This window comes from Nematolebias whitei, chromosome 15 (assembly GCF_014905685.2).
Source record: "Nematolebias whitei isolate Nwh7 chromosome 15, NemWhi1, whole genome shotgun sequence".
In the NCBI taxonomy this organism is placed as follows: domain Eukaryota; kingdom Metazoa; phylum Chordata; class Actinopteri; order Cyprinodontiformes; family Rivulidae; genus Nematolebias; species Nematolebias whitei.
Window position 1 is genome coordinate 29142656 of NC_056512.1, and position 11959 is coordinate 29154614.

The 11959-nt window shown below is 38.0% G+C and overlaps 2 protein-coding genes across 2 annotated transcripts in view; both read right to left on the bottom strand.

The window, feature by feature from the left end:
• The window catches only part of pitpnc1a (phosphatidylinositol transfer protein cytoplasmic 1a), a 51424-nt gene extending 50307 nt beyond the window's left edge, over window positions 1–1117 (bottom strand). Inside the window, exon 1 of the mRNA XM_037688949.1 lies at window positions 895–1117. Within this exon, the coding sequence (XP_037544877.1) occupies window positions 895–942 (48 nt within the window). The 5' untranslated portion in view covers window positions 943–1117. The remainder of the gene's footprint in view (window positions 1–894) is intronic.
• The window catches only part of LOC119421599 (septin-9), a 916196-nt gene that overhangs the window by 220181 nt on the left and 684056 nt on the right, over window positions 1–11959 (bottom strand). The window lies entirely within an intron of this gene.

Here is an 11959-nt window from a genome sequence, read left to right on the forward strand (position 1 = left end):
TTGGATAGATAGATAGATAGATAGATAGATAGATAGATAGATAGATAGATAGATAGATAGATAGATAGATAGATAGATAGATAGATAGATAGATCGATAGATAGATAGATAGATAGATAGATAGATAGATAGATAGATAGATAGATAGATAGATAGATCGATCGATCGATCGATCGATAGATAGATAGATAGATAGATAGATAGATCGATCGATCGATCGATAGATAGATAGATAGACAGACAGACAGACAGACAGACAGACAGACAGACAGACAGACAGACAGACAGGCAGGCAGGCAGGCAGACAGATAGTTTCTACCAATTGAAATAAATAAAAGATCATGTAAGTCATAATTATGAGGTAATTGCTTGTAAAAATTACTTTGTATTTCCAAATTAGAGATATCAAGTCATATATATGAGATAATGAGTTATAATTATGAAATATTGGTCATATGTATGAGATAATATTTTATTCTTTAAAGCAGCAAAAGTCATAGAGTCTTTCAAATTACTTGGATTGATTTTCCTTCAGAGTGGCAGTAACTGGCTTCCACAAAACCCAAACCATCACCAGATGTATTATTTATCACCTATAATGATAAACCTTTATTTGTTTATTTATTTATTTATTTATTGCTCCCTTTGGCTCAGAAATCCAAACATAGCAACTGCAGCAGCGCCACCCAGCGGTGGCCGCCCGAACACAGCTGTGCTGTAGCAACCTTGGTGCAAAATACAACAAAAACACACACAGCTGCCAACTTCACAGCAGTCAGTTCAGAGGAAGAAGCAGCACGAGCCTCTGCAGCTCTGAGGCTGTCTGTGATCACTGGGAGGAAACCAGTGGAAAGTGGAGAACAGAGCAAGGAGAAGAAAGAAAACTTCACCCACCTCCTGCACGGTCAGGGGCATGCAGATGCGGTACTCCTTCAGCAACATGATTTCCTCCACAGAGCTGATGAGAACACGGAGGAAGCTGCAGTGCACGAGCGTCAGTCTCTGTCTCAGTAAGAACCACTCTGATCTGAACAATGACCCCCCCCTCCTCTCAGTTCTGCAGCAGCATCTCCTCCAGCTGCTGCTCCGCAGTGTCCGGGGCTTTCTGCTCAGAGTTTCCTCCACATGGAACAATCCCACCACAACAAGCAGTCATCAGTTCTCTCAGGACCCCGGGATTACCACAGATTACAGCGCAAAGTCCAGAACAAGTCCCGTCCAAAGCTTCAAGCGTCTTTTCTGGTGGCTCTTTGACTCTCAGTTTAATTTAATTTAATTTTTATATTAACGAGCTTTTCTTCTGAGAACAAGCAGCTAGTGTTGATGGAGCTGCCTTTCCTTAATCACACCTCTCAGCTCGTCTCCTCCTCTGAGGGAGTTTTCTTCAAACAGCTCGAAGATGCGCGGAGCAGCAGCCGAACCAGAGAGAGAGACACGAGCGAGCCCCCAGCGCGCGCGCGCACCCCCCCCCCCCCCAAAAAAAACCCAACAACAAAAAAAAACACACACACACTGAAGGTACACTTTTTAAAAGGTGGTCCAATAACACCAAACAATAAATACATAACCAAACTTTTATTTCGCGTTCAACTCTTACAGAGTTAAAATGAATGGTCAGATTTCATTTGTGTGTCTTTATTATTTGACACAATCTGTCCTTCACATTCATACCGCAGAGAATTGTTGATTTCTTAAAGATTTCACATCCAGAAAACAAAACAAAAGTCAAAAACACACAAAAAATATTTTTAAGGTAAAACTTCTGATTATCTTGTGCCACCACCTTAAAGGTCACATTTTAAAAAGTGTGCCAAATATCCATCTGAACAAGTTAATAGATTTGATTTCTTTTTCACCCAAATGTGCAATTTGATGTTTATCACTTTATGTCTGCTGTTCACCTTTCATCATCATCATCATCACTCTGAGGTCCTGAACTGAAGCTGGTTCTGAAATTTAAAGAGAAGTTCTCATTTAGATGAATGAATAGCATCTCCATCTACTGTTTATCTGTAAGCAGGTCACAGAGGCAAAAGGTCCAGGAGACAAAACCCAGACATCCCTCCTCCAGGCGACACTCTCCAGCTCAGAGAGACGATATATAATCCCTCCAGTGAATTCTGGGTTTGTCTCTTACCAATAGGATGTGCGGGGAACACCTCAGAGGGGAGTACAGTAATCCAGGAGGCATCCTAATCAGATACCCAAACCACCTCAACTGACTTCTTTTGATGCTGAGGAGCAGCGGTTCTTCTCTGAGCTCCCCCGGAGCTGATCGCTCTAAATCTAAGGTTGAGCCATCCACCCAACGGAAGCTCATTTTAGTCGCTTGTGTCTGGGATCTCGTTCTTTCAGTCATGATCCAAACGTCATGACCGTAGGTGAGGGTTGGAACATATATACAGACCCGTAAATAGAGAGATTTGCTTTTTGACTCAATTTCTTCACCACGACTGACCAAAGCAACCCCCCCCATTACTGATGATGAGACCTCGATCTGCTACTATTATTGGTGAACAAGACACCAAATGTCAAAGATTGTAACCATTTATTCTTATAATTAGATTCTTTAACCTTTTTTACGAGTGTTAAAACTTGTTATGCAGCGTTTTTCATTAAAGTCTTAAGATAAATGATCTTTTTCATATTATTTAATAATCTGAACACGTGTGTAAAACACATTTCAGATCATGTTTCTTCTTAAGGTGAAAGTATAGGATCTCTCCTACTTTCTGCTCTTTGAATTTAAAGCAACATAAATCAGAAGTCAATGAAAGACCTCCACATACAAACAATATATTCAGTTATATTTATAGATACATTTAACAAATACTCAATAATGCTGTCAGTTTATTAGATCATCCCTAACATCATGAGAGCAGGAAAAGGGCCAGCAGGACCATCTTCTACCTGTTGATGTCACCAAAAATCTACAAACTGAAACCTGTCACTTTTCATTTGATTGCATTTCAAGAAAATTACAGAAGGTGCATTATAAATTTGCACTCAATGTTTTTTTTTTTACTTTAGGGTTGAGTTGAGGATAGAGTTGATGAATCATGGATTTAATGAGAATCATGCTACATTTGTAATTACTGCAGAGACGATGACAAACTTGTTTTTTGGTGATACCGCTATGTTTCTATATTTTATATTTATTAGAAACACAGACAGAGAGCTGTGAGAGTTCATCTACTTTGAATAAAAAAATCTCACTAAGTGAAGAATTTAAAATACTTGACAATTTTAGGGTGACACCTGTATGATTCATCTATAATACAGCAAATCTGCAGGATTATGAAGTCAAGACAAACATGTTTTTAATGGGAAACAAGTGTTTTCTCTCCATTTTACCAAAACTATCCAGATGAAAGGGCTTGTGGGCCACAAGAAAGTGAATTTAACTCAATGTGAACAACATTTTGGAGAAAGGGAAAAAGTTTACTACTTTTGGTGGAGAAACAGTTTTAAATTGTTGTAGATCCAAAATATTGAAAGCCTCAAAAACACTAAGCTTATATTTTTTATTTTAAATGATATAATTTATTTGATTTATTGGGTCTATGTTTGTTGTTTTCTTGTGTTTGTAAAGTTCATTTTAGTCTGTTCTCAGCAACAAAACTGTAAAATGAGTAAGTGTCCATTAAAAGAGGGGTCGACCAGCATTTTGAACCATGGACGGACCAAAAGGCTGATTGAAGTTCTGAAAATTTGTCCAGCTGTCAGTCACTACAACAGATTCATAGAAGATTTGATAAAGTTGATCAGCTCGTATGCAGATGATACCACGTTATATTAATTTAAAAATGTCCAATTTCCCTCTAGATTATTTTATCAACTGCAAAATGTATCCAAGTTTTATGAATTATTATCTAAAAGTCTCCTTTCTGGTAGAAATCAGTAAAGGTTTTTGATGCTTTGTGACATAAAAATAAACATTTTATAGCCCAAAGGTTTGTATTTTGCTTAATGTTGCTCATTTTGAGAAGATTGTTTTTTATCAGTTTTGCTGTTAAACCTAAACATTATATAAAAAAAAGATTACCGACTAATTAGCAGAAAGTCTGCATCGACCTCTTAAGCCTGAAGGCCAAAATGATACTATTCTTAAACTGCAGCTGTGGACCGCGCAAAATCACTCCAAGGGCCGCAAGTGGCCCCCGGGCCGCACTTTGGACACCTGGGCTTTATGATCCGATTGTGCTGTCTGTTTGCTTTAACTGACATAATCCCTCTTTTAGTTTTTATGTTTTTGAGATCTCAAATGATATAAAAAAATTAATGATTCTCGCATGTTATTTCAGCAAAATATTTGTTTGCCAGAAGTAAGTACTGATTTCAGCCTTTGGTTACTCTTAATTTACATAATTCTCACCTGCAGACAAAATACTTTTAGATTATTTCAGGACTTTTTAAAATCCTTTTTTCTATGAACACTCGCAGTAAACTTTTCTCTCAGTAGATGTCAAGAGAGCTCTTCAAACTCAGCTGAAATTGTCAAACTGGCAGCAGTCCATGTGTTTTCATGTTCTTTTATTGGGAGGGAACCACAAATGGGTTCAGTAATGAGTATTTTTATTTGAACTCAAGGAGGATTTTATGCAAAGTTGCAAATCTGTGCTTAGTGTTTGCTTACTTGAGAGATTGTCAACAGCATGTGTCTTGTGTTTGTGTGCATGCCTTAAAATTTAATAGATAAATGGAACTGTGACTGTCAGTACTCTGGAAAAAACAAATGATGAACAATGAATTTTTAAAACTTGGGAGGTGCAAGACTAATTCTCAATAAGTGAAAAATGTCTAAATCTTCATTTAGGCTTTAGATATAGAAATAAAAAGAAAACATTTAGGGCAATAGTGTTCCTTGTTGGTCATATATTTTCCTATGCAAAACTAAAATATTTTTAATTGATCACTTAGCAAATAAATACATACAATGATAAATCATAACTTTGTGTGTAAAAATGTTGGGCTTTATTTTTTACTCCCAAGAAAAGCTTTAACTGAACTAAGAGCACAAACAGCTGCTTTTTAGTTTTTTTTTATTATATTTTTTATTCCTTCTTTTATTTTTATACAACAGACAAATAAAGTTTGCTGGTTTACTAAATGAATCAAAAGTCTTGTGTGTGGCCAGAAGAGGGTGTGCGTCACTCGGAGTTGGCTGAACTGCAGCTCTTGCTTTTCCTGTCTGGAGTCGGACTGAGGAGCAGATTCATTCAGATCTGTGCTCAGGACAAGAACACGCAGCGCTCACATCACCTGGGAACGCACTAATGCAACAAAAAGAGTCGAAATGTTTTTCTTTGGGTGTGAAACTGACATGACAAAATACAGTTTTCAGGATTATTCTAGAACCAAAGTTGGCCTACATGAGTCTGAGCTCATGCACAGCTGGTGACAGAGCTGCTTTCAAGGCTTAGTAATGATATTTTAGTGCTATTATGATTAATAAATAACAGTAAGATCAGAATAAACTATAGAGTTAAAAACGAATAGCTTTGAAATTAGACAAGTGTGGGTAAATAAGATAAGATAATATAAGAACTTTATTGATCTTGCAGAAATTTGTTGGATGGTTGTCTATTATGGTCCTGCTAAGTCCAGGAGTAAATGGCAGGATGCACAACATATGAAGCCCAGACAACTGTATAGTTTAGACACAACTTTAATGGTCAACCAATCATCTGAACATAAGTGTAAACTGGAAGCCCTGGCTACAACAAACAAAAAGGAGGGAGAAGCCCCGAACCAGCCAGCAGTTGACCGTCTGATTCAGGCCGCTCCCCTCGTCCTATGACCCAGGGACTAACCCTGCAACCAAATACTGTAAATTTAAACCAAGCCGGTAACTCCCAGTCCACAGCTCAACCATAAAACAGTAACAGGTGCAACTACAGGTATCTCTGACAGGAGTGGGAGCGAGGCTGGAGAGCAAAACCAACAACCATCAGAACAACTTCTCCTCAGGCCTCTCATCCAGCAGGTGGAGCCTGGTCCTTTTAAACCGCTTCCGTCAATCAGCTGTTCAGACAGAGCAAATACACATCAGCATAAATGACACATGGACGCATCACACCTCCACCCCTAAATGCTGAGTGGCGAGATAACACAACAATCATCAGCAACATAAAAACAGGACAATGTGTCGACCAGAAATGTCATCATTACCTTTTATGTGTGTTTTCCCCAGTTTTTTCTCTTTATTTTTATTTTAATTCCATGTATTTACGTTGACCCTGAAACATGACCTCAGGCAGACTGTCAATGTCAGATTCAGCACCGGACAGCTCCGCTGCAGAACTCACCTCACCTGGAGGAGACGATAGAAACAAGTTTGGTTAAATGGGGAAAAAAAATTGCATAACAAATAAAAGTAAAGAGGTTTCATTTAAAATCAATCATAATGTATACCATGTTAAAAATATACTGGAAAAGATTTAAACTTGATATTGACTATTCTTGTACATTCTGTGAACTACACATGGAAACAACTTCTCATTTATTCTATCAATGCAATCACACGAAGGCATTCTGGACAGATAACTCACAACAGAAAACTGGACAAATAATTCAACTTACAGAGAAAGACATTATATTATGGATAACACTTTACAATAAGGTACACAAAATTTGCTTAACTACTGGGGAACACCTCAGGAATGAATCAGGAGCTAATGGGTAGTTAACCAGTATTTATTGGGGAACACACAGCCGAGTCTTAGTAGGGGAGTACTGGTTTGTTAACTTGTCAATGAAGAGGAACTAATCAAGAACTAATGGGTAGTTAATAAGGAAACCAAAGAGGAATGAACCAGGAACTAATGGGTAAACTAGTAGGTTTACAAAAGAGAAAATCCAATAAAATCAGTAATCACTAGGAAACAGGTTTTTGACAATTAAGAACTGTGACCTCACTGGTGCAGAGTTTATTCAGAACCCACATGGAGAATTTCTCCTCTGTTTCTGTGATAACAAACCAGTAGTCCCCTAATAAGGCTTGGCTGTGCATTCCCCAGTAAGTACTGCTTAACTACCTATTAGCTCCTGATTCATTCATCTTTGGTTTCCTTGGTAACTACCCATTAATTCTTGATTAGTTACTCTTTATTTACAAGGTAACAAACCAATAGCCCCCAATAAGGCTTGACTGTGTGTTCCCCAGTAAGTACTGGTAAACTACCCATTAGCTCCTGATTCATTCATCATTGGTTTCCTTGGTAACTACCCATTAGTTCTTGATTAGTTACTCTTCATTTGCAAAGTAACAAACCAGTAGTCCCCTAATAAAGCTTGACTGTGTGTTCCCCAGTAAGTACTGGTTAACTACACATTAGCTATCTAAAAAAAGTTATGTCTGGTCCTCTGGACATTCAAAAAACAAAACAAAACAAAAAAAAGTAGAAATGTTTCGTCTTTCATCCAAAAGACTTCCTCAGTCTGAGGTGCTGTATTCAGCTCAGTCTCTTAAATAGCACCTTCTCGTAGTGGATCAACCAGATTTGCTGCTGACAACCAAAACCAGCTGCTCACATGATCAAGGAGGACCATCAGCCTAACGATGGATCGTTAGCACCCTGGTGGCTGTTTACTATTCACAGAGGGCTGAGTGAAACTAGCTGAGCTGAATACCACACCTCAGACTGAAGAAGTCTTTTGGATGAAAGACAAACCATTTCTACAATTTTTTTTTGTTTTGTTTTGTTTTTTGAATGTCCAGAGGACCAGACTTAACATTTTTAGATTTTTTTACCTGGATTATTGAGCATGCATCAGGATACCAATTAGCTACTGATTAGTTCCTCTTTGGTTTCCATGGTAACTACCCATTAGTTCCTGATTACTTCCTCTTCATTTACCAGGTAACTAACCAGTAGCCCCCTAATAAGGCTTGGCTGTGTGTTCCCCAATTAATATTGGTTAACTACCCATTAGCTCCCGATTTGTTCTTGATTCGTTCCTTATGCGTTCCCTAGTAGTTAAGCAAATTGTGTGTACCTTATTGTAAAGTGTTACCATATTATGCTTCGACAGTAAGGCTATGGATAAAGACTTGATCTACTTCACCCAACTTCTACTTCTCCTGGGAAAATTTCACATGCACAAGAAAAAGTGGTCAAACTCCAAGCCAAGCATAACCCACTTCAGCAAGGAACTTTACATATACAGCAGCACTATTAAAGGACTTGAAAACAAAAAGGCAGTGAAAACCATCTCAGTTCTAGAAAAACTTAATGTGAATTTATCTATATAATCTGTAAATAGATTGTTTTGTATCTTTTTCAACTTTTTTACATTTTGTACCTTGTTATACTTGTCTTGTTCTTTTTTATACTTTAATACCTCTGTTCCTGTTAATATACCCTTGGCAGACACATGTTTGCAATGTTGATAAAAACTTAATAATAAAAATTCAAAAAAACTGGAGGAGACCACAGTCTGGGAGGTGTGGCTGACTCAGTGGAGGACAGGGTTAAAGCAACAGACAGATTATTGCCTCGTTTGTGGTATTCTTTCTGCATGTTGGGGTGGCACGGGTGGTTGTGGAACACACATTTTTTCCGTGCCTTGGCGCACGTAATTACGCACACAGGAGACGTGCGGGTAATGTTATCCTGAATCTTATCTGTGCTATCAGAATACACCGGGGCCAATGTAACCTCTGGATTAACCAGAATTTTAACAAACTAGTCCTCTTGATACAGTACTCCTGATTCTAAGTTAGACTGTAATTTTACAGCCTGTCTGTTCATGTGTTAGCAAAATATTTCATATGAATTTTAATGCAATTGTCAAAAAAACAAAACAAATACTTGTCTAAAACTGATAACAGCCAGGCAACCTTATATAAAAATGTTAAAAACTTAGACAATGTTACTGATAGTGAGCTAAACTTCTGTGTGGTTGTAGTTGAGAGTCATCCCCATCCCTTACTCTGAGAGCTAATGTAGTCTTTGCTCACAACTTCAGCATGCAAGGCAGCGCGTGATACGCATTCCTTCAGGGAATGCTTCTTTCAGCTTTTTATTTAATTTGAGCTTGTGTGTTTAGATTGCTTTAGTTTTCACCAGATTTGGGTATTTTACTTCATTATTAGACATATTCATGGTTTTAGTTGTAGTTAAATTGCTGTGTGATCGTTTTAGTGTAGACGTTTTTCTTGTTTGGTCGCAGGATGGGCTCTCACTTTACTACAACCATGGCAGTTGTACGAGCAGAGTCACACCCAGCAGCACACACATACACACACACACACACACACACATCACAGCTTTGCTCAAGTGCCAGACGGTTAACAATTGGAAGATGGCGCGAGCTGCTGCATGAAAGCTCATCTTTTACCAAGCTCTAGTCTCCAAATGTATTAATCCCACACACTTCTACTCATAAATTACACATGCAAGCGATGCTTTGGTCTGGGATGCCACAGCACAACTGAAGACACATCTATCATCTCCTGCACCTCTAATTGGATTTAAAAGAAAAAAATAATTTGACATTATACTTTCTTGTTTGCCATGTCAAACTGATGACACCTGCTACAGTTAGAGAGAAACACTCACGCACACAGACACACACCAAACTCTGTTTATTCCAGCCAATATCAGAGCGCTGGCAGAGAGGAGAAACTGTTGCTAAGAGACCCGGCTTCCTTGCCTCTTGCTGCTCAACATCATTAACTGGCCTTTACAGTCACTTTCCAATCCACTCAGCTCACTCGGTACAACGTGAGGAGAGAAGCTCTTTCTGCTTTGAAATCATGCTGTAACCAAAACTAATAGATGTTGTGATAGAACTATGGGCTCTGCAAGGCAGCTAATAAAGCAGTCAGAGGAAGAGGGGGACAGAAGTTATTAGGACATATTTTATTAAATGTTTATTTCAAAGTGGAGCTGTAGTACGTATACATTCTTTTGTGTGTTTTCTTTAAATCTGTGACATGTTGATGTTCACAATTCTTGAAAAAAGTTCATGTCGGGCTGTTTGGCTGTTTGGCTTTTTCTTCTTTTTCTTCTTTGATTATATCACAAGACACAAAGCATGAACAGAGTTGGGGTCTGACGTTTAAAAGGTCCAAAAACTTTAATTCTAGGTTACTTTACTTCTAAAGTTTGGGGTAATGCACAAAAACACAGACAGAAACCAACAATTTAGTCAAAGTTGTCATGGTTTGGGGATTTTTGTATTTGTATTGTGTTTTCTGTTGTATTTTGAGTACTGTTTTTTAATTTCTGTGTCTGTTTTTGTATTTTTTTGCATTAATTTATTTTTGTGCTCCCTAATGTCCTAATGTCTGCTTTCTCATCTGCTCGACGGCCCAGCTGCTCTCATTCAGTAATCACCCCTTTCTAGCCCCTTGCCAAATCTGGCTGTTGTTCATGGGTCCCTAAGGGTCCTCGTTAGCTTTCTTTCGTCATATTTGTTCATTTTTCTTGTTTTATTTATTTATTTATAGCTTTTTGTTTCATAATTCTAAAGTGCATTTGTTTTCATTCAGTACATTTGTGTCAGTTTTGCATTTCAAACCCTATTATACAGTTTCTTGACAAAAGTTGTGTCGCATTTATTCATCCAGTATTATTGTATTTTGACGAGACTGAGGCACAGTGTGCTGCAACATGGCAGGCAGTGGGTAGAGATGTCACCTCACAGCAAGAAGGTGGAGGGTTCGCTTCCTGCTTAGGGTCTTTCTTGGTGGAGTTTGCATGTTCTCTCCCTGCATGTGTGGGTTTTCTCTGGGTACTCCAGTTTCCTCCCACAGACCAAAAACATACATTAACGGACAACACAAGTGTCCCTAGGTGAGTGAGACTGTGCTTGTTTGTCTGATTTATCTCCTGAAAAAGGGGCCAGTCCCATGAATAATTGCTAGTCGAAAAGCCTTGGAACCATGCCGAACCGAGTCGAACTGTGCTGTACCGGCACCAATGAAAAAGGGCCATACAGTATGTGTCCCCGTAATGGACCTGTGACCTGTCCACCCTGCCTCTTTCATAGTGACTGCTGAACATAAGCATCAGTGACCCCTGTGATATGGAAGGGAGAATTGGGTAAAGTTAATGGATGGATATGTTATATTGGAAAAAACTGCCATAATGTAATTATTGTTTGCTCCAGAATAACTGGGACTGTCTACAATGTTTAAATAGACATCATTCCCCATAGTTAGTTAGTTAGTTAAATAGTTTATATGACAGGGACAGTGCATACAAACATAGAACAGAACAAGTCTGTGACTGATGCGTTGTACAAAGAGTATATAGCTACAGCTAATTCACAACTCCAGTCCCTTGTTGGGCATTTCTATGCATTAAAATACATACAATTTATCAATCAAAATACAGTAAGAGTGCTTACATACTCCTGCCTACATATTCATGTAATCAACCTAACAACCTCCAATTTCATATAATAAAAACTTTACATTAAAATACAAACAATTTAAAAATCTAAATACAATAAAAAATACAAAACATTTTCCTCTACAAATTCTAAAATAACTTTGCAACTCACAAATTTACATAAATATCACAGCACCTCCTCAATACCTCCCCATCCGCACACATACAGCTAACATACTAACAATTGTAAATATAATACTAACTCACTAATACATACACTCCCACAAAGACTTTTGCATCCATAAAATCAGAGTATTAAAAATGATCACATCTTAGCACATAGCATTCCATTAAAGTTTACCAACCTGCTAAATAATACCATGTTGTTTGGATTTTAGTACATTTTATACTCTTTTCGTTATAATCTTTAACTGAAGGGTGTAAATGAAAAATATTATAAAACCTCAAAACTTGTAAATGATGTGTTTTCAATCACCTGTGGGTTTCACCTCAGGGATTTCCACATTGAAAAAGTGACTACAGATAGGATAACACATGCACGCACGCACGCACACACACACACACACACACACACACACACACACACACACACACAC